Source organism: Elephantulus edwardii, unplaced genomic scaffold (genome assembly GCF_000299155.1).
Source record: "Elephantulus edwardii isolate Elephantulus edwardi_28Jun2011 unplaced genomic scaffold, EleEdw1.0 scaffold00032, whole genome shotgun sequence".
Taxonomy (NCBI): domain Eukaryota; kingdom Metazoa; phylum Chordata; class Mammalia; order Macroscelidea; family Macroscelididae; genus Elephantulus; species Elephantulus edwardii.
In genome coordinates, this window is record NW_006399782.1 from 6,406,060 (window position 1) to 6,429,790 (window position 23,731).

The 23,731-nt window shown below is 38.1% G+C and overlaps 1 protein-coding gene across 1 annotated transcript in view; it reads left to right on the forward strand.

Annotated features, from left to right (window-relative positions):
* Positions 1-5,425: 5,425 nt before the first annotated feature.
* Positions 5,426-23,731, forward strand: part of CCDC14 (coiled-coil domain containing 14) — a 46,412-nt gene continuing 28,106 nt past the window's right edge. Inside the window, exons 1-6 of the mRNA XM_006884218.1 lie at positions 5,426-5,599; positions 14,593-14,648; positions 14,952-15,024; positions 16,470-16,539; positions 22,664-22,903; positions 23,013-23,107. Coding sequence (XP_006884280.1) covers positions 5,426-5,599; positions 14,593-14,648; positions 14,952-15,024; positions 16,470-16,539; positions 22,664-22,903; positions 23,013-23,107 — 708 coding nt within the window. The remainder of the gene's footprint in view (positions 5,600-14,592; positions 14,649-14,951; positions 15,025-16,469; positions 16,540-22,663; positions 22,904-23,012; positions 23,108-23,731) is intronic.

The following is a 23,731-nucleotide window of genomic DNA, read 5'->3' on the forward strand; positions in this document are numbered from 1 at the left end:
AAATATTTTGCTTTGTTTTCGCAAGCTGCACTTGGGAATTTTCAGCTTTCTTACGTCAGCATTTCTTCTTCTCCCTCCTTTTTTGTTTGATTCTTTTTCCATTCTAGTGTAAATTTCAGAGTCTCTTATGATACTCATTTTGGTATTTTCTTTCTCTCCTATTTTTGTAATTACCTATTGTGTTTTTTCCCCTTTTCTTTCTGATGGTGTCTTTGATGTAATCTTACAATTTGTCTGGTATAAAATACGTATAGGTAGCATGATGATAGCCAAGCCTTACCTCTACTAATTTCACAAAGTGGAACTGTCCCCATCAACAACACCCACAGTACAAAACTAATTCCTATGAGATCATACATGGTCTCCCATGCTCCTGCACCTACTTCTACTAATTCCAACACCAAGTCTCGTCTGGATCAGAAATTCACTGTAATGACTACATAGACTTTAGAGAATTATACATGGTTATGGGGTTTACTAGAGAAGTTAATAGATTATAATTCAGCTTAGCAACAGGATATAATCACTCAGTCCAGAGAGCTTCTCAAACATGATTGCAGGCCCTTTAACCCTCAGCCTCACAGTTTAAGTCAATGTTACAAAGTTCCTTTAGTCTTGCCAGATACGGTGATTTCTCTTAGGCCTCTGCCAAGCTTGAGTGAAGGCCTCTGTCTCTGTGGGTCAGCAGTCTTAACTCACCTATATCTCAATTATGTCTCTGGTCGGTTGTTGAGGCTGCTGTTGCTCTTGTGTAGATCTTGGTCTGGCTGGCATAGGAATCTCTGGCCCTGAAGGACACACTACTGCTTCCTCTTCCTTGTTTGTTGAGATTCCCAATTTCTGCTGCTTAAAATGGCTGTGGCAAAGTTAAATTCAATGGCCAGGAAAGTAATTTTGAGAAATAAACCCTTGAAATAAATCTCCAGTCATTTGTGATCAATATATCAAATCCATTCTTGAGATGATTTTTAAATGTGATGAAACAGAGTCAAGGTTATAGTTTGATTCTCCTGGACCTTTAATTTTCTAAAAACATGTCTTCCTTGTTACATATAGATGTAACTTATCACCACAGCCTTGTACTTCAGTATAGATCTTGAAATGCTTTTTTTGACAATAAATGTAACACTATTCTTCACTTTGTCATCCCTAGAATAATGGATCATATATACTTATCTGATTCAAAATGGTCAATATCAGTCCATTTCAACTCACTCGTGATCTCTTTATGCTAAATTTTGTTTTTCACAATTGTCCAGTTTCCTGCCTTGATTCCTGTACCTTTCACTTCCCAATAATTAATAGATATTTTGCAACTGTTTCTCCTCATTCTTACCATGTAAACAAATGAAAGTCCTTCACTGGGTGAAACTTTACTCCATCTTTATCACAAAGATAGACTCTACTTTAAGAAGGCAGCACTGCCTCAATCATATTTTTTTTAAAATTACTATTTTTAATTGATATTTTAACAAAAATTTACAGAAATCTTGGATTTCCATTCATTCATTGTTGTACATTTCCCTCCCTACACCCTCAATTCACTTTTCTTTTAAAAAAGATTCATTCATTGTTGCACAATTTCCTCCTTCCCTCCACCTCCCCCCAATTCATTTTGCTATGTACCACTTATTCTGGACTGTCTTTATGCAAATAATATTTAATCATATATTTTTTACACAGTTCTTTTCCCTCATCTATTTAAATGCAGTGTTCATTATCTATCCCCTCTTTTCTTAGTTTCTCCCTAACTCACATGTCAGTCTTGTTTTACAACAGTGGCATTATGTAGTATTTGTCCTTTGGTGACTGGGATATTTCACTCAGCATAATGTCCTCCAGGATCAACCATGTTGTATAATATTTTATGAGTTCCTTGGTTTTCAGTGCTATGTAACAATCCATTGTATGAATATACCACAACTTCTTTATCCATTAATTTGTTGATGGGCACTCGGGTTGCTTCCATCTCTTTGCTAGTGTGAACAATGCAGCAATAAACGTGATGTGCATATATCTGCTTCGGTGGCAGTTCTGGTTTCTTTAAAGTATATTCCCAGTAGTGGAATTGCTGGGTCAAAGGGTATTTCTATTTCCAACTTTTTGAGAAGGTGCCACACTGCCTTCCAGAGTGGTTGCACCATTTTAAACTCCCACCAATCAGTGTTGAGGAGCACATCTTCAGGCACTATATCCAACAATGTACTTCCTTGTCCATGTTATTGTTGTTATGTGTTGCCGAGTCACTTGCAACTCACAGAGACCACTGAAACCTGCTCTATCCTGTGCCAACTTTACTGTCTCTGACACAACTATTCTCATTACCCCAGTCACTGTATTAATCGTCTCATTGATGGGCTCCCTTTCTCTCCGTCCCTCCACCCTTCCAAGCATAATGTCCCTCTCCAAGGACTGGTCCCTACTTGCAACATGCCCAAAGTATGTCAGACGAAGCCTCAGAATCCTTACCTCCAAGGAGCAGCCTGGCTTTACCCTCTCTAGGACCAACCTGTTTGTTCTCCTGGTGGTCTATGGTAAATTCAAGACTCTTCTCTAGCATTACAGCTCAAAGGCATCTATCTCTTCCTATCATCCCTAGTCATAGTCAAGCTCTCTGATGAATAACAAGCAATTGTGAAGACTGTAGCCTGTATTGGGAGCACCTTAGTCTTCAGACTGACGTCTTTTTCTTCAGTACTCTGGAGAGGTCCCTGACAGCAGAATTTCACAATGCAATAGGGTTTCCAAAAGCCATTATGCAGAAGTGGATGGCCAGTCCTGCTTCTTAGTCTCAGTCCAATGCTCTGCTGAAACCTTTTCACCATGGGTGACCTGGTAGTATTTGAAGTACCAGTGGTATAGCTTCTAGAACTACAGAAACATTTAAGCCAGTATAGTAAACTTACAAGTGGTGGGAAAAGAATGCATTTAATGCCTTCTCAATTTTATTTAAAACATTAAGCTAAAAATCAATGCCTTAAAAAGCTAAAACTTAAAAAAAAAACCTAAAAATTCATCACCACAAAACCAGTGCACCATATCTATAGTGAGAACACTTTCTTTTTTTAATACGTAAATTTTTATTTTATATTGATTTGTTTACAGAGTTAGTATACGTTGTGTTTCACACTATTCTTCATTGACATTGTTTTATACAATCATTCCTATTCATTATGTTTTATAAAATTAAAAACCATTGAACTATGCCCATCATTACTCTGTTTATTCAGACCTTTCCCATTTCTTTTGTTGTTGTTGCTGTTCTCTTTTTTCCTTTTTATTATTATTAATTTTTTTATTTTAATGGACATTTACATAGATTTTGGATTTACATTCATTCATTGTTGCAGTTAATGACCTCAAATGAAGGGTTCACAATTAAGCATGGAAGTAAAATAAAAATCACAATTAATGAGGGCTGAGATCAATACTAAGGTGAATAATTTTTTAAATTAACTCCAATTATCCAAAATAGGTTTTATTTTCTCTATCAAAACCAGAGACATTTAAAAAGGCACAGCACAAAACCCAGAATTAAAATTAAGAACTAAAATTAAAGAGGTAACAAATAATAATTTTTAAAAATTTTATTTAAAAATTATTTGTTACACTTGATTGATACAACTGGTTAGTAGATTGTTTGTAGTGACTGATGAGCAATACAACTTTGAAGGGACTGGTATCAGAATAAAGTAGACAGTATTACAAATTAACACAAATACTGATAAATAATTTGGAACAAGAAAATGTCAAAGGGCAGAGACCATTTGCTGCAACTAGAGTGACCACACTTTTTCAAGACGATTCTGTAAGTTCCTTTTGTGTTTCAAGTCAGGAAAAAATTCTTCTCATTTATGACATTTACACGAAGTTTTGTAGGGTTTTAGTTTTCAAAATGAATTGCTTTGTGTCATATTTCATGATCTATGTGACAAAAAAGGACAGCTTAACTTGGAATGAAGATATCTTTAAATGATCTCTGTTGGGTCAAAGTTCTATATGAATTAATTTATTTATTAGTTATTTTAAAATATAACTAAAACCCAGGAACCTGAAGCCATCATAACTCTCTGAATATGGAATTTGTGTAATGTATAGATACGTTGTATAGATACATCATAGTCAATGGTGAGTGAGTAGCTGACTGCATAAAATCCCAATTCCTTTTTAAACTACAATTATTGGCAATTTCCATTACCCAAAGATTAACTGTGATTCTGATTCAGAAACCTATCATTTGCTTTTCAATCAGCTTATATTATTATTGGACTTAGAATGGATATGATATGATATGTATTTACCCCTACCTAGCTTCCTAACCTCAGGGCAGTTACATGATTTTTTGTATTTCAGTTTCCTGATAAATAAAATGCTATTATAATATATCTAAAAAAATTAAAGAGGTGAGTGACAATTCCTTTTTTCTTTATTTTTGTTATTTTAATGAAAATTTACACAAAGTTTGGGTTTTCATTCACTCATGCTGTTGCACATTTTCCTCCTTCCCTTTCTTTTTCTCTCCCCAAGTCCACTTTGTAATCTACCTCTTATTGCAGATTGTTAATTGTCATGTATATAATGCCTAATCATACATTCCTTTCAGTCATCACAACAATTGCTGGCAAGATTGTGGAGAGATTGGAATTCTTACTCATTGCTAGTGGGGATGTAAAATGGTACTGCCACTATGAAAGGCAGCCTGGTATTTTCTAAAAACATTGTAAATAGAAATAACATTTGACCCACCAATACTACTACTGGGAATGTGCTCTGAAGAAAGCAGAGACTCAAACAGATGTATGCACACCCGTGTTTATTGCTGTGCTGTTAACAATAGCAAACAGACTAAAGCAGCCCAAGTGTCCATTAACAAACAAATGGATAGAAAAACTATGGTACATTCACATAATGGAATATTACACAACACTGAAAAACAATGAACTTGTAAAATGCTATACAACATGAGTGAGCCTGGAAGACATTCTGCTGAGTGAAATATCTCAGTCACAAAAGGATAAATACTATTTAATACTACTGTTATAAAATAGGATTAACACTGGGGGATTTAGAGGGAGAACAGAAAAAAAGTCAACAGATAATGAACACTGCCAATTCCTTTTGAAATTTATTTGCTTCCCACAACAGTTCCTTCCTAATGCCCTGGGAATTCGTGTAATCCCTGCTTTCTCCAGGTGAAGGATGTCAGAAACCTACCCACCAAATGACTCAGTGGTTATTGGATACTTAAGTAGTAGGGTGGGGCCAGCTCAGAACCTTGGCTTCTAGCCCCGCCTTTCTCTGTCAGTAACCCCGCCCTCTCCGTTCCTCTCGCCCCGTCCCACTTGCCCGAGTGTGACGCGCAGGAACAGAGGATTCCTTTGCGCATGCCCGATGCAGCTGGACCAGTCAAGAAAGGCCCTCCACAATGAGGCGCGGCGTTCGGCGGGATCCTTCCCGGAAACGGAAGTTCAGGGGGCGGGCCAAGGGGGACCGAGAGCCCAAGGCGGTTAATTCTTATTACCGTGTGCCTTGGATTCCGTCGGTGTGGGCTTCTCTGTTGCTGCGAGAGATGGTCAGGTCCGGAACTCGGCCGGGCCAGGTGAGGGGTGTGGACTTGAGGCGTCCACGATGAGGGTGGAGGGACTCAGGTGGTTCTTGGACCGGGAGAAATGGAGAACTGCACTTGTGGGGGAAAAAAGAAAAACAAAGACGATGAGGCAATATTAAACATGCTTGGAAAAGTGAGGGGGCGGAGACACCAAGGATCACTATCCTTGACACAGCCGCACTGCCCTTGGATGTATATTTTGTTTAAGTGGTTATAGTTCTCCAAGCTGTGTCAGATGCACATCTGAACTTTCTCATCAGATCCCAGTGTGGCTATTAGCTGTGCCTTCATGCTGTGGCCACAGCTTTGCTGGCATTTGTTCTTAGGCTCTGTCGAGTACGCTCGTGAGACCCTATGAACAACAGATCTGAACCCTGCCCTGTACGCCGTCCTTGTAATTTCTGACATTCTTGAACCCATTGCTGCAGTTCTGTCAGTCCCTCTTGTTAAGGGTCTTCCTCCCTTGCCGTCCTTCCACCTTTCCAAGCATGATCATTCTCCAAGGAATAGCCTCTCCTAACAACATTTCCGAAGGACGTGTGACAAAGCTTTGTCTAATTTGACTCCAAGGAGCACTCAGCCTGCACTTTCAATAAGACAACTATTTGTTCTACAGTCCTGGGATATTCAGTACTCTTCTCCAACACCACAGTTCAAAGACATCAGTTCTTCTCTCATCCTTATTTATAGATCAGCTTTCAGATGCATAGCAAATGATTGAAAAGACCATGGCTTGAGTCAGGCACACTTCAGTCTTAAAACTGATAATTTGGCAAAGACCTTGACAGCAAACTTGCTCAGTGCAATGTCTCCTGGTCTCCTGATTGCTAGTACCAAGGAAGGGTGTTGATTGTGTAGGATGAAATTGTTGACAAGTTCGGTCTTCATCTGTCGTAATGTTGCCCATTGGGCCAGTGCTGAGAATTTGTGTTTCCTTGATGTTGAGATGTAATCCATATTGAAAGCTTTAGTCTTTGATCTACAGCAAGCATTTCAAGTCCTCACTTTGAGCAAGTAAGGTGGTGTCATCTGCATAACACAGGTTGTTAATGAGTCTTCCTCTGATCCTGAGAGCACAATCTTCTTCATAGAGATCAGCTTCTCGAATGATTTGCTCAGTATACAGATTGAATTGGTATAGAGAAAGCGTTCAACACTGACACACACCTTTCTTAATTTTTAACCATGTAGAGTTCCCTTGCTCTGTTAAGATAGCAACCTCTTGGTCTAGGTATAGGTTTCACATGAGCACAGTTAAGTTTTCTGGATTCCCCTTATTCACTTTTTTTTTTTATACCAGTAATAAAGTGCCAGTAATTTTGGTGATATTTTACTAGTAGTAAGGGGGGGGTGGATTCCAATTGATATCCTGCCCTTACTTCTCTCAAACATACCCTTGTTTGATGATAATTGTTTTCCTGCTCAATATTCAACACTGGGACATCCCTTTAAAATAATTGTTTTAGGTGAAAGTTTACCCGGCTAACTAGGTTCCTGTTTAACAATTTTTCAGCAGGTTTTTTCAGTGCTGTCGGTTACCATTCTCAATATTTCCATTCTGTTCCTTTTTTAAAATTGATCTAACTTTCCTTCTTTGCCTTCTCATCTTTGCTTTTGAACAAATGTTGACCGTTTGATCTCATGTCAATTTTAGTCTCATACCAGAGCTGCCTGAATGTTTAATTGTGTAAGAGAGCTCATGATTCAAAGTTGATTTCGTTTATATTTGGTTGTTATTAGGTGCTGTTGACTATGATTCACATTGACCCCATGAACAATAGGATGTCCTAACCTGTGCCATTCTCATTATCTTTGCTGTCACTGTGTCAGTCCATCTCTTTCACTGACCCTCCTCCACCTTACCAAGCATGATGCCCCTTTCCAGGAAATAGTTTTTCTAGCAACATGTTCAAAGTATGTCCAAGGAGCACACCTTCTCCAAGACATATCCATTAGTTCTTTTGACTGAAAGGGAACCCCAGGAGCATCTAGTCAAATTTAGTGGGTGTTTTAAGAAGATGGTCTGACCCTAAGATAAAATCTCAGTTCACTGGTCTGACAGAACAACCATCATTCTGGTGCTTGCTTTTCTTTCCTGTTCCTGCCTCTATTCCAGGAGCATGCAGTAATCTTCACCTTGTAGACCTGTAGTGCCCTGTATATGCCAGACCCTATAGCTTTTATACCTCTATACATTCTACTGTTTACTCTCTCTAGTCCTCTTCTGTCCCTGATAGCACCATTTCTATCTTCTGTCCTTCATGTAAAGTAGTATCTCTAGATGTCTTCCCTATCACCCTCACATCTTTGTTGGTTGGTCATCCCTTGTCTTTAGCACTTTGTACTAACCATTATTAAACCACTTTTCAGGCTAGAAGTTGCCAAGTATTTCTGCTAAAGCCAGGCCAAACTCACTGTTGCCAAGTCTGTTACACAATTAACCATATAGCAAGCTTTGGTGTGAGACCAAAATTGATATGAAATCAAATCAAATTCATAGTGATCCTATGGGAGACAGTAGAACTACCCCACAGGATTTCCAAGGCTACATATATTTATAGCATCAGACCCTCCATCTTTCTCCTGTGGACCAGCTGGTGGATTTAAACTGGCCGCCTTTCAGTTGGTTAGCAGGTGAATACCTTAATCGCCACGCCACCAAAGTACCACTTCTTCCACTAGATTGCTGTGTCTCTTCTGCACCTGTAAGGAGCCATTAGGATATGGTGGTTAAAGTTTTCAGCTGCTGACAGATCAGCGGTTGGAAACTATCAGCAGCTGTCTGGGAGGGAGGTGAGGTATTTTGCTTCTGTAGAGATTTCAAGCCTTGGAGTCACTATGAGTTTCTAATCTGTTCTGTGGGGTCACAGCACCTAATGTCTGCTTACTTTTAAGTGGATTTTTAGGGAATATCAAGGAATGAATCATTTATTCATCACACAGACAAATCCTCTATTGACAGATTTACTTAGTTCTAATTATCGTGTCTTCATTTGTCAAGTAATTTGTTTTTGTCAGCAATGCAAACCTTGCACTTTTTCCCAAGATATGGCTTAAGATTTTTTTTTTCACAATAGAAGGAATTACAAGAGAAGCCTGGAGCATTTGGTTATAAAAAGTGAAAAAAATTGGAAAGTAAAAGGGCTATGTTAAAGAGATACAAGAATCAGTCCACAAAATGGATTGACACAGTGACCCAGTCTGGGACACATTTTTTATCAAATAATGATAAAAATAATTTTAGTTACCAAAATAGGAATCATTGAATTCACATTGATATTAAATAATTAATAAAAGAAGGAGAAAACTACTGTCATGAAATTAAAAACCTTAGAAAAGAGCTATTTGAAAACAACTGATTTGCACACAAATCAGCAATGAATATTAAAACTTCAAGGTGAAAGTTTCATGAGAAATAGCATATCTATATAGTCTCAAATTGTCTTTCTACAAAATAGGTAATTACAAAGGGAAAAATAACTTTAGTGGAAAATGTGATAAATAGCATCTTAATGTTTAGATCACCAGTAACTGAAATTTAATTGTTGGTTGATATAAAAAGAGTATCAGTTGCTTCATGTGTATGTGAAAGATGGACAATGAATAAGAAATGCCAAAGGAATGCCTTGAATAAATAAGAAAGACCAAAAAAAAGTAATAGATGCTTTTTAATTGTATTGGCAAGAGTACTAAATATCTCATGGACTGCCAAAAGAACAAACAAATCTGTCTTGGAGGAAATGCAACTAGGGTGCTCCTTAGAGACAAGGGTGGTGAAACTTCACCTCATAGACTTTGAGCGCATTCTCAGGAGATGCCAGTCCTTGGAAGAAGACATCATGCTGGGAAAAGTAGAGGGTCATTCAAAGCGAGGAAGACCCTCCACAAAATGCACTGACACAGTGACTGCAATAATGAGTTTAAGCACAGTGGAAATAAAAGGCTGGCACATAGCGTAGGGCACAGTTTTGAGCTGTTGTTAGTAGGGCCACTGTGAGTCATAGCACACTCAATGCCATCTACCAATTACAACATTGTGATTATTTGAGAAAGACGCAACATCCATTTTGTGATAATATTGCAAAAAATGGATAACCTGAATCTAATCATAAAGAAATACCAAATAAATATAAGTATTCAGAGGGACAATCTTCAAAACAACTGTTGTTGATATGTGCCATTGACTATGACTCTAATTGTGATTCTTCGCAAGCCTTTAAAGGACAGATCTGAACCCTATCCTATCCCATGTCATCCTCATCAGTTCTGCTCCACTTGAACCCACTGTTGTTGTTGTTATGTGCCATCGAGTCGCTTGCAACTCATAGCGACCCTTTGTACAAGAGCTCTAAACGCCATTCTATCCTGTGCCAACTGAGCCATCTCAAACGTACTCATTCCCACCACTCCACTCACAGAATTGATCCATCTCATTGACTGTCTTCCTCTCCTTCACCACTCCTCTACTCTGCCAAACATGATGTCCCTCTCCAAGGACAGTCCCTTCTTGCAACAAGCCCGAAGTATGTCAGACGAAGCTTCAGAATCCTTGACTCCAAGGAACATTAGAATTGATTTATTAGTCCATCTCATTGAGGGTTTTTTCCAGCCCTCTTTTTCTGAGTATGATGTCCTTTTCCAAGAACTGGGCCTTTCTAATGAAATGCCCAAAGTTTGTGAGATGAAGCTCTCTCTTAGAAGCAGTCTGACAGTACTCCTAGTTGGACTGTATTCTTCATATATGTCAGTTATAGAAGATAATGACAGCCTTAAGAAATGCTCCAGTTTAAAGGACACTAAAGAATTAAACACTGAGTGGTTTAAAATAAAGGAAGGAGTGTCTCAGGGATATATCCTTTCCCATACATTTCAATCTATATGCAAAACAGATCTTGAGGAGGCTAGATTTTATGAGGAGGAATACCGCTTCAGGATTGGAGGAAGACTCATTAACAACCTGGGTTATGCAGATGATACAACCTTGCTTGCTGAAACTGAAGAGGACCTGAAGCATTTGTTGCAGTAGGTCAAAGACTGCAATCTTTAATATGTATTGCACCTCACCATCAAGAAAATAAAGATTCTTGCCACCAGGACAACTGGCAGCATTATGATAGACAGAGAAGGGATTGAGTTTAAGAATTTTGGCTTGCTTTACGCTCCACACTCAATACTCTTGGGACTAGTAGTCAGGAAATCAAAAGACGAATTACTTTAGGAACATTTGCTGTCAAGACATCTCCAGAATGCTGATGAGGAAGGATGTCAGTCTGGAGATTAAGGTGCATCTGGTCCAGGCCATGGTCTTCACAATTACTTGCTATGCATCAGAGAGCTGGATGCTTACTAGGGGTGACAGAAGAAGAATTGATGCCTTTGAGTTGTGCTGGAGAAAAGTATTGAACATACTGTGGACTGCCAAGAGAACAAAGAGGTCTGTCCTGAAGAGGGTCTTTCTCACGTACTTTGAGCATGTAGTCAGGAGGGATCAGTCTTTGGAGAAGGACATCATACTTGGAAGGGTGAAGGGTCAGCATAGGATAGGAAGACCATTGTTGAAATGTATTGACATAATGACTTTGGTAATGGTATATTGGAGATAGTGAGATTGGTTCAGGAAAGGGCAGAGTTCAGAGCTATTGTTCATAGGGTCACTATGAGTCATAGTTAACTCCACCACACATAACAACAACAAAGAGAAATACGTCATGCTTGGAGACATTCATCATGCTGCAAAAGCTAGAGAGGGTCAGCAAGAGGAAAAAACCTCCATGAGATAAATTGACACAGTGACTACCACAGTGGGCTTGAGCATCACAGAAATTGTGAGGATGGTGCAAGATAGGGAAAGGTTCAGATCTTTTGTTCAATGCACACCTATATTAAATTATTGCTTTGTTCACAATAGCAAAGAGTTGGAAACAACCCAAGTGCCCATCAACAAATAAATGGATAGAGAAGCTGTGATATAGTAACACAATTGAATACTATGCAGCCCTGATAAACAAGGAACTCATGAAATATTATATAATGTCCTGGAGGACATTATGCTGAGTGAAATATCTCAGTCATAAAAGGACAAATACTGCATGGTGCCACTGTTATAAAACAAGACTGACATTGGGTTTAGGGGGAAACCAAGAAGAAAGGGGATAAATAATGTACACTGAATTGAAACAGATGATGGAGAGAACTGTCTAAAAGGGATATATAATTAAGTATTATTTGCATGACAAGAGTCCAGAATAAGAGCTGCATAGTAAAGTGGACTGGGGGTGGTGGTGGATTATATAACAAAAGAATTTTGTTTTTCTTTTCAAAGAGAAAAGTGAAATGGAGGGGAGGAGTGGGCAGGGAGGAAAATGTGCAAAAATGAATGGAAATCCAGGTTTCTATAATCTTTCATTAGAATCTCAGTTAAAAATAATAAAGATCCTTTGTTCATAGGGTTGCTATGAGTTGTAGTTGATTTGATGGCATTTAACATATAATTCTGGGTTGGATAATGTTTGTAGATCAGATTATGATATGGTGCCAGTGTTGATTTCCTAATTTTTATACTTATTTGGTGATGATTTAAGAGAAGTCCCAAGAAATTTCAGGAGTATAGGCTTTGTGTCTAAAATTTATGCTGAAATGGTTCACATTTTAAAAAATACTGCATTTCTGTATTTTGACAGAAAAAAGGGCAAATGCAAAATGTCAGCAATTGAAGAATTTGAGTATAGAGTATCCAGGTCTTCTCTGTACTATTTTTCTCCTCTCTTCTGTTAATTTTAAATATAATAATTTTAATTGGTTTTGGACTTGGTTCAGGGTATAGCAGTAGCAGTAGTTTGGCGTTTTATTTTATTACAAACGTAGATCTACCATACCAAAGGGAGAGACCTTCGTGTGATGCTGAGGCAAGTAAAGCTAATTACATGTGGTCTTAATTCTTATGTTGTTGGTTTTTGTTGTGGATTTTATGACATTCTCATATTCCAAATTAAGGAGAAATGTAACTATCTAATTTTTTTTTTTAATTCTTAGTAGCATTTTAGGAAAAAGTGCATTTCATGTATTCAAGTAAGAATTGGATCTATTCCAGAAAGTTTAGTAGTTACTGCTCCAAACTTTGTTGTTGTTATGTGCCGTCGTGTCATTTGTGACTCATAGCGACCCTATGTACAACAGCCCTAAACCCTGCTCTATCCTGTGCCAATTGCACTACCTCTGACACACCCATCCTGATTACCCCAGTCATGGAATCAATCCACCTCATAGAGGGTCTTCCCCTCCTGTGCTGTCCCTCCACCTTCCCAAGCATGATGACCCTCTCCAAGGACCTGTCTCTCCTTACAACATGTCCAAAGTATGTCAGGCGAAGCCTCAGAATCCTTGCCTCCAAGGAGTAGCCTGGTTTAACCCTCTCCAGGATGAATCTGTTTGTTTTCCTAGCAGTCCATGGTACCCTCAATACTCTTCTCCAGCACCACAGCTCAACGGCATCAATTCTCCTATCATCCCTAGTCATTGTCCAACTCTCTGATGCATAACAAGTGATTGCAAAGACCATGGCCTGTATCAGATGCACCTTAGTCTCCAGAGAGACACCGTTGCTCTTGAGTACTTTAGAGAGGTCCCTAACAGCAGACTTTCCCATCGCAATACTTTTTTTTATTTCCTGGCTGCTGGTGCCAAGAGTGTTGACCATGGAGCCGAGATGAAATATATAAACATATCAATAAAAATTATAATGCAAACTTCTAAGTGGTTATATCTGGAGATTCAAACATGAAGAGCAAAATGGGAACTTTAAGTCACATCTTAAAATTGTATTCTGAATAGAAATAGATTGATCTGGTCTCAGATTATTAGAGAAGATGTCCTGGGGAAAAAAAATCTCCCTTCTTACTCTGCTGTCCCCACACGTTGCAGTATAGCATTCCTATTTAAAGAGACTCCAAGTGTACTGGAGTAGAACTGCCCTTCCAGAGTCTTTTCAAGACTTTTGAAAGTTGATCACCAGGCCTCTCTTCTGATGTACCTCTTACAGATTTGAATCTCCAGCCTTTCAGTTAGAAGCTAAGTGCTTAAACCATATGCTTCATCCTGGGACTCAAGTTTTCTTCCCCAGAAACAACCACATTGAATAATTCCCAAGGGGAAAAAATGAATGCATATGAAAGCACATTTTTCCCCCTACATGATATTTAGACCATGTATAGTGCCTTTAAAATGGAGATTTTTTTTTAATTGCTACATGACTTTATACCAAGATTGAAAGAATGAGAGGGGGGGGAAAGTGGAATTGTTTGCATGTACTAATCTTGTCAGACATCCTAAAATGGAATAAGAGTTATAAACTTTGCCTATGCATTGAGTAAATGCGTGTTTTGAAGAATATAGGGAATGTAGAAACTGTTTAAGGATTGAATATAATAATCCAAATTGACTATTATTAGTTACTTCTGATTTCAAAGTAATACATCAGTATTTTTTCAGCTCGGTAGATGAGGAACAAAACAAATCATTTGCTCATTTGATATGTCACATGAAAGAAGTAATTTATTGTAAGAGTTAAATTATTATGAAATATTTGGAGTTCACTGCAGCGACTGCAACATTGGGCTCAAGCATAACAATAACTGAAGACGCTGTGGACTTTGGCAGTAATTTGGTCTTATACGAATTGGTTCTAACTTGAAAGCACCTGACGACAAGAAGACAAAGAGCTCGGAGGACTTGGTGGGGAGAGGGCCACACTGCCGGCCTAAAGGCAGCTGCTGTGTAGGTTGAGAAAGATGAGCAGGCTCCTCCCATGTGATTTACAGCCTCTGAAAACCTGCTGGAGGGTCAGCTGTGCCTCAGTTCTGGCCCCCACAGCAGTGAGAGAGAAAAACAGCCACAACATTATGTTAATAAGTGATGAACATTTTGTGAAGACAGCTTGTTGAAAATACAGATCTTTGTATATTAACTATAATATGCTTGTGTCTTAGGTATTGTCTTCAGGAAGACACAATGGACCTACTAAATTGTCAAATGCAAAGAAAGGGTAAATACTTATAAAAACATTTACTATGTAAGATAATCTCTGGAAATTTCCTAGGTCTTTGGGCTGGACTACATTTTACCCATCCCAGAAACTACTTTTACACCTTTGCCTCTGCCTTTCCAGCTTTGGACAAGAATCTGTCACATCTCTGCATGTAAATCATTTTGGGGTTAAATGGTTTTTATAATCTTTATATGAATCTGTTCTTATCCAGCCTTTGCTGCAAAGAAAATATTAGTATCTTTTGGGCCAAAATAATTTTTTTTCAATATGTGTAAGGATATCAATAAATTTATTTTCTAGGATCCCTGTCAGAAAAGTATCACATTCTAATACCGATTCTGGTTCTTCCATCCCCTCTGATTTGGAAAATAAGGTAAGATTAAGCTTAATAAATACAATAGAAACTTTTAATTAGTCTTCAGGTAAAATCTAAGAGGTGGAAACAAAATATACAGGTCAAGAGTTAACTGGTTTAGGATGGGGGTAGTTGATAGTGGTTGGCTTCTTGCCTTCTGTGCAACTACAGGTGGCCCTTGAACAGCACAAGCCAGAGCTGCGTGCATACATACTAAGCCATCAGTTTGCTTTTGAACATCAACACCTGAGCAGTGTCTCTTGAGTAATTCTTAACAGTTCCAGCTCTTTTCATTATGGTTAGTGCAATACTGTAAGCCTGGAACTGCTTCATGAGACCTATCTGATGTGCCACTGATGATGCTAAAAGTGACACCCCTGAAGAAGTAAAGAAAAGTTGTGACATTAAAAGAAGTTAAATTGTTTGATATGGATTATGGATTAAGGTCTGTAGCTGCCTGCCATTTGAAGATAAATGCCTCTGGAAACTATGAACTTTGATAAATGTTAGTTATAGAAAGGCTTCAGGCCATTTGTTCATACGATCGCTATGAATTGTGCTCAACTCAATGGCAATCAATAGCAACAACATATGTAGTGTAAGGATCATTAATGAAAAAAGAAAAGGGCCTTTTGCTCATAGGCTCGCTATGAGTCGTGCTTGACTCGATGGCAATCAACAACAACAACGAATGTCATGTAAGGATAATTAATTAAAAAAAGAAAAGGGAATTTATGAAGCCATTGCTGCAGCTAAGCCAGCAAGCACAAAAATACTTGCACTTAAAAAAAAGTATTTTAATTTCTTTTGTTTTTTCCAGTTTGTTTTTATTTTATATTGGTTTGCATACAAAATTAATATACATTATGTATCATTCATGTACATTATGTTTCACTGAAATACCTTTTAATCTCATAGAAAATTCCATTTTTATGTGAAAACAATATATAATACATAAGTGTACAAATTATGTGCTAATCAGCTTATGTTAGCAATAAGGCTTCTAGTCAGTGGTAGACTGTTAGTAGTTAAGTTTTGAGAGAGTCAAAGTTATTTTTATGTAGAATTTATACAGATTTTCAACTACACAAGATGTTAGTTCCCCTAACGCCTTTGTTGTTCAAGGATCACTTCCTCCACCTTTCTATCAGGATAGCTTACATGTTGCTGTGATGCCAAAGAAATAACAAAAGTTTAGACTAAGACAGACAAGAAAGACAATTAGCTAATAGTATTCCTACAGAACACAGCTGTCTGATCCTGTTGTGCGTGGAGTTAGGCATCCACGCCGACTTGATGTCACCTGACAACAGCAAGGAACTATGAGGGCTTGTTGCTTTAGAACATGTTTCTGTCAGGAATTAATTGCTTCTAAATAAGGACATTTCAAAGCCATGTAATTTGTTTGTTTTCCTGCAGAACAATTTTCTATACAAATGTTTTCCACATGTTTGTCTCTACAGGTTGAAACCAAGCAGGGGCTAGATGGTTGTGCTTCTTTACTGCGGGACATTTTGAGAAATGAAGATTCAGGTTTTATTTTTTTTTTAATGTTTCTTTTCTGGTGACCTTTTTTAAATTAAGCAGACCTTTAAATTTTAATGAATTTTTGTTTTAATTGTAAACAGGTTCAGAAGCAACATGTTTAGAAAGTAGATATAAATTTAACTCCAGACCTTTAGAAGACAAAAGATCCAGATCCAGAAAGAGAAGACCTGAAAAACATACTGTTCCTTCTGCTGTCTGGAAAGAAACCGGTAAGCAGGGTTTTTTCCTCATTAACTTAAATATAATCTAGAATCTTGGGGGCTTTGCTGAATTATCAGGATTATGCCATTGTCTTTCCCTCTAATACTGTATTAACTGATCAGATGTATGAGTGCATATGCTTCTGTTTCTCTATTTAACTCCAAATCTCTGAATAGTTACTTTGCTTCCTGCCACTTTCCCTATGAGATAGAGGGGTGGGGGGAAGAAGCTGTGCCTGGGTTTTGTAAGAGAAAACTTCAAACTCACATCTTTCAACTTAAGAAATGTTGAGCATGCTCCTCCCTTTTGATTCTCTTACTCTGTGTTCTTTGCAGGGAAATCTGGTGTCTTAGTGGTAAGGAGTTGCTCTGCCAAACAAAAGATGTCATCAGATATGACTAGCGTCTCTTATATAGAGAATGGACCCCACCCTTCTCCCCACTCCTCCTTGATAACCGCTGATGAATATAGTTTCTGTGTATGTTTTTCTTCATGTCATTTCATAAAAGTGAGAACGTTTAGCTCTAGCATAATGTTCTTCAAGTCCACGTAGGTTTTAAGATGTTTTAGGAACTCATTTTTTCTTTATCCTTTAGTATTACTCTCTTACATGTGTGATTCCCCCCCCCCCCTTATGGCAAGTGATAAACAAACCTGTTTTTTGTCTTCAAGGGAAACATTACCACTTCCCTCAAGATTGCGTGCTTTCTTAGCAGACCCAGCAAGTCTCGAGAAAGCAGGAGAAACCCATAAAGGACTCTCTCTTTTAACAGTGAAATCCATGCACATCAGCATCCCAGGGAGAACAGGGTGGAAATGGTAGAGGATGGATTTGGTGGAGCAGATGGAAAATATCTGGTGTTTTGGATTCCTAGAATTAACTACTCTTTCAGATTAGAGTTAGGTCAGCAGTTCTTGCCTGTGATCAGGGCACAGTAGTCTCTCTTTCCCTCCCAGACTTTGTTCACCAGAAGATTGGCCCTAATTCCCATAGCACTGTCTCCTGTAGGGTGACAGTAATTTTCATTGTTTTATTTACTTCTCTTTGCTTATTTATAAGCAGTCGAATTTCTCTTCTCTTTGGTTTCATTGTTCTGTCCTTATTAGTATAACAAATTCTTTAGCACTGTAATGTTTTTCCTGTTACTCCAGTGTTCGAGTTCACAAACCCAAGCTCAACACTTGTTCTGTTTTTCTTATTACCCTGAGGAATCTCTTATCTTAGATTGTATTGTTATGTGCCTTCAAGTCCCCTGCAACTCATAGTGACCCTGCCCTATCCTGAGCCAACCTTACTGTCTCTGACACACTCGCACCCATTACCCCAGTCACTGTGTCAATTCATCTCATCGAGGGTCTTCCTCTCCTGTGCTGTCCCTCCACTCTCCTAAGCATCATGTCCCTCTCTAAGGACTGGTCCCTCCTTGCAACGTGCCCAAAGAGATTGTTGATGTTGATTGCCTTGATTCGAGCACAACTCATTGTGACCCTATGAACAAAAGGCCTGCATCCCCTCTACAACTACTGACATTTATCAAAGTTCATAGAGCTTCTGGAGGCATGTTGTTTAGGAAGTGGATAATCTAAAAATATTTTCGATTAGATACTCTTATTTTAGATTAGAAAATTTAAAAGTAGATAATATTTAAAGTATCTGTGTATCACTTCAGTTTTAACTTACATTATCTTGCTATTTGGTGTTAACTCTCCTCTGGAGTATGTCCTATGGAATCAATGCAATGTACCAATGAAAACAAGGAACTCATGAAATATTACACAAAATGGGTGACTCTGGAGAACATTATGCTGAGTGAAATATCTCAGTCACAAAAAACCAAATATGGCATAATGCCAGTGTTATAAAAGAGGACTGACATAGGGGTTGGGGGGAGACTGAGAAAGATGGGATAAATAATGTATACTGCATTGAAACGGATGAGCGAGAACTGATTAAAAGGGATATATGATTAGATATTATTGCTATGACAGGAGTTCAGAATGGAGGTTAGATAGTGGACTTGGAGGGAGGGATTGAATAACAATGAAAGAGTTTTTTCTTTTCAAAAAGAAAAGCGAATTGGGGGTGGACAGGGAGAAAAGTGCAACAATGAATGAAAGGAAATCCAAAGTCTTGGTAAACTTTCATTAAAATCAATTTAAAATAAGAAAAATAAAAAAGAAATCAGGCTGATGGGTGGCACTGCAGGGTGAAGGGAAAAAGAAAAAGAAATAGAAAAACAAAATTAAGAAAAAGACAGTAAGAAAGCAGATAATTCTAGAAATGCACTGAACTTATTTGGAAGCACTTCTGACATTTAAGGAAGCATTTTTTGTTTTCCTTCTAAAATTAGGTTTGTTGATTACATTGAGTATGTGACCTCTTTTAGTAACAAATAATTTCTTCCCTCACCGGGGAGAATTAAATCATCACAAATAGAATCTTTGCATTGATTACCCCTATCAGAGTTAGGTTTTCTTTCACATGTTTCAGACTATAATTACAATCCATGGCTTCTGTCTACATTGGAGGTTTGTTCTCTATTTGGGTGGAAGATGTTTTCTTACCTGATAGTGGAGCAACATTTAGTGCTTGTACCTCAGGTAGCATGTAAAAACTAGAGATTTTTTTTTTAACTGAATAAAGAGTTCTGGTGGTTTATGAATAAATTTATCATCTGCCACCATCTGCATTTTCATGGAACATGCTTTGGTATAATGAAACAAGAGCAAGAAAAAAAATACAATTGTGTTTGTGTAGTAATGAGTTCTTTTTATTGTTGTCACTTTGTTTTGTTTAACACTATGTAGTTTCAATAATAAATGTGTCATTTTATCAACTTAATGATATCAGACTTAAGTATAGTTTTATATGGACTGAATTAATAAGTAGGAGCTTTGATTTTTTTTAAGATATTTTTCACTGATAAATTTATGTTGGATGATGATATTTGAAGGTAAGAGGAGTATAACATAGCTTAGATTTATAAGAAGTTATATAAAACACCCTTGAAAAGAAAGTGAAAGCCAATTACAGGAATGTGAGTGTGAAATCTGAGAATTCTTCAGACAAGACATTTTTTGTTTTCAAAAGCGAGATGCAATCCAAGAGCAAGAGCGAACTGAAAGTTGTCAGCAGAGGCACCATGCAGAGCTGGTGTGATGTGTACACTTGCAGACCTGAAATCTGATTCAGTGGTCATGGTTAACTGATTTCACCTTCAAAATGAATTATTTTAGAAGATTCTTTTTCATTTAGTTTATTGTACACTTGTGTTTCTAATGAGAACCAGCATATTTCTGTAGACATTTCCTTAGCTATTTTTAGTATATCTTATCTGTTCAGATAATGACAAATAATTTAATGGATTTTCTCTTAGTAACATGTTTAGAAGGGATATATGGAGAGATATCAGGGACTTATTAACATAATCTGGGAAGATTTATAAATTTAAAAATATTTATCTAAAGACTTTATAGCCATTTGGTAATAGATAAAAAATTTACCAAATTTTTACTGTATGCTAGACATTGATCTAAATGCTTTATTATTTTATCTGATTATTTCTTAAAACAAGCACTTGATATTAAACCAAACCTACAGCCCTTAAGTTTGTTCCAACTCAGCACTACCCTAGACTACAATTGATTACCATTTCTTCTATTGATGGCTGCTTTGGAGTTTTCCATTTTTGGCATCTACTAATGTAAACATTCTTCTATACATCTTTCAGAAGATGTAAGCTTTTGTTTCTTTTATGTATATACTGAAGAGTAGAATTGCTGTATGTAAGATAAATATGTATATATTAAATTTTGGTAGATACTACCAGAAAAGCTTTTTCTGAATTTATTTTATGCCCTGATAACCTACAGTCAGAATATTGATTGTTGTTAATAGTATTTTAAAAACATTTCAGATGGGAATGTTATTTTCTTGCTCTTATTGCTATTGCATTGGAATCAGCTTATGGCAGACCCTGCCTTGGGACCATACGTTGGCAGAAGGAGTTTGCCCATCTTTCTCCCCTGGGGCTGCTGGTCAATTCAAATTGCCAGAGAGGCATGTCCTTTCTGTTAGCCCCACAACTTTTTATGACTAGGCCATCAGAGCTTTTTGGACTGTTACTTGGGAAATACAGTTCTAGTTTTTGCACTAACCTATAGAGGCATGCTATTGAATGTTTTCATTTATTACCTTCTCAATACCAGATTTCTACTTTGTACATAAACTATTACCAGGCCCTATAAGATAAAATAATGAAGTATAAGGTATAGCCCGCCCCACCTAAAGAAGCTTATATCTGGGTCAGAAGGACAAGAGATTGAAATGATTTTAGTCATATAGATATATATGACTATATGTAGGTGGAACATGGTGTGTGCAGACACAGTGTGCTCTTGGGTTGAGCAGTCACTGAACTGGAATAATTAAAAAGCTTCATGGAAGAGTTAGGCCCAATGCTGAGCTTCATGAGTGGGTAAAATTGAATTGGGAAGGATGGGTTAGCATGAACAATGTTATAGAAAGCTGAGAAAGTCCTGTTAGGTGACTAAGTTTGCCTGGGTAGAATAAAATATTTGAGTTTGTGGTCTTGGGGAGATAGTTGGAAAGGTAGGATTTGAAGGCCCACTGTGTAGTTGTCCTTTCTTTGTGATCTCTAAGCTTTGGTTTTTCTTTGCAGCGTCACAGTTGCTGTACTATTTCCTTTTCCCTGTTCCATTTTTCTCTGGGCACATGAACTGGGCCAGAGGCAATGTGAAGGATTTGTGTTGGCCTTTAGATAGAGTGTAGCACCCTCAAGAGCACTTTGTTTTCTGAATGTAATTGAGAAGAAATTGGAAAATAGTATTTAATGGAGATTTTTGTTGTTATGTGCCGTCGAGTCGCTTGCGACTCATAGCGATCCTATGTACAACAGCCCTAAACTGTGCTCTGTCCTGTGCCAATCGCACTGTCTCTGATGCTCCCATCCCAATTATCCCAGTCACTGAATCATTCCACCTCATGGAGGGCCTTCTTCTTCTGCGCTGTCCCTCCACCCTCCCAAGCATGATGTCCCTCTCTAAGAACCGGTCTCTCCTCACAACATGTCCAAAGTATGTTAGACGGAGCCTCAGAATCCTTGCCTCCAAGGAGCCACCCGGTTTAACCCTTTCCAGGACAAATCTGTTTGTTTTCCTAGCAGTCCATGGTATTCTCAATACTCTTCTTCTCCAGCACCACAGCTCAAAGGCATCAATTCTCCTTCTATCCTCCTTGGTCATTGTCCAACTCTCTGATGCATAACAAGTGATTGCGAAGACCATAGCCTGTATCAGACACACCTTAGTCTCCAGAGAGACACCATTGCTCTTCAGTAATTTGGAAAGGTCCCTAACAGCAGACTTTCCCATGGCAATTGCGCCTTTTAATTTCCTGACTGCTGGTGCCAAGACTGTTGACTATGGAGCCAAGCAAACTAAAAGCTGTGTACAATCTCAATCTCTTCACCACCCATCCTGATGCTGCCAATTGGTCCAGTGGTGAGAATCTTTGTCTTCTTGACATTGAGCCTCAATCCATATTGTAGGCTGCAGTCCTTGACACTGCACCAGGCGCGTTCCACTTCAGTTTCAGCAAGCAGGGTTGTGTCATCCGCATAACGCAGGTTGTTGATAAATGGTCCACTATTTTAAAAATCAATTAATATTGATACTTTTTGATGGGAGAAACAATTTATTGCCTACATAATTTGAGAAAAAGGATTTAAAGTGATGTTCTTTAGGGTAATAGTTGTAAAGGCATTCCATGAAGTATATCATAATGAATTGGGCTGCTTCTGAAAATCCTTTCTGTCTGTAACATCTTGTTCAGACAGTGTTTTTAAGAATCATTATGTCAATAACTTTTTTCCTTCTTCCATATTAGTATCTTTAGATAATAAGAAACACATACTTACTGAAGCTTCTGCTAGAAGTGAAAGAGACTCATCAGACACAGCACAGGATCAGTCCTTAGAAGATCATTACCGCTTGTATTCGCCCATAATATACCAAGCCCTCTGTGAGCACGTGCAGACGCAAATGTCACTGCTGGATAACTTGGCTTCAAAGAACAATCCCAATGGAGTTCCTGACACACCTTGCCATACTGTTTCTGGTACGGTTAGTATGAAAATTGTCTTTGAAAGCATGAATATAAGCTCTTCATTTAACTCTCTGCTTATTGCTTAAGCCATATGAGATATGAATGATGTTCTCCATGTCTTACCTTTTAGCATCTTGGGCAACTCCACGTTCTGGCTATGGCTTACCTACCCCGTCACCAGTCTTGTCACCTCAGCGACTACCCTGTTCTGCCGTAGTTCATTCTGTGAGTACAGTTTTCACATTATACGAGGCAATTTGCTGTTAGAAATTGTCATCTTAGTAAGGAAAATTGAATGTACTGTTTGTCTTTCAATGCAATAGTATGTAAATGCTATTAAAAAAAAGTTGGCATAATCCATAGGGAGTTGCACTGCTAACCATGGTAGCTCCTCTCTGGGGGTTCAAATCCACTAGCAGCTCCGCAGGAGAGATATAGGTATTCTCCCCTGGCATCTGAGAACTCACCCACAGCCTCAGCTATGGGTGAGTTCCAACTTGACAGCAATTATCGGGGATCCAGCCCCGATATGTCGATATGTCGGGAGAATTCAGCCAGAGGGAGGCACCAGGTTGAAATGAAGTTGCGGAGAGGCTAATTGCTGATGACAAATAGCAGGTTTAATATTCTGGCAAGGGTATATATACACAGACGTCTTAGGAACATGGCCTGCATGGGTAATTGCATTATCTCTTATCTGTCTGAGATGTTGACTGGTAGATCAAACATTCCCAGACCTCAACACAAAACAAAGACATCTTCCGGGGATATCCTATGATATCTATTGGAAAACAAGAAGGTATCACATTCCTAGAAATCTGAGGCCTTTGGTCACTCCTTATTCATTAG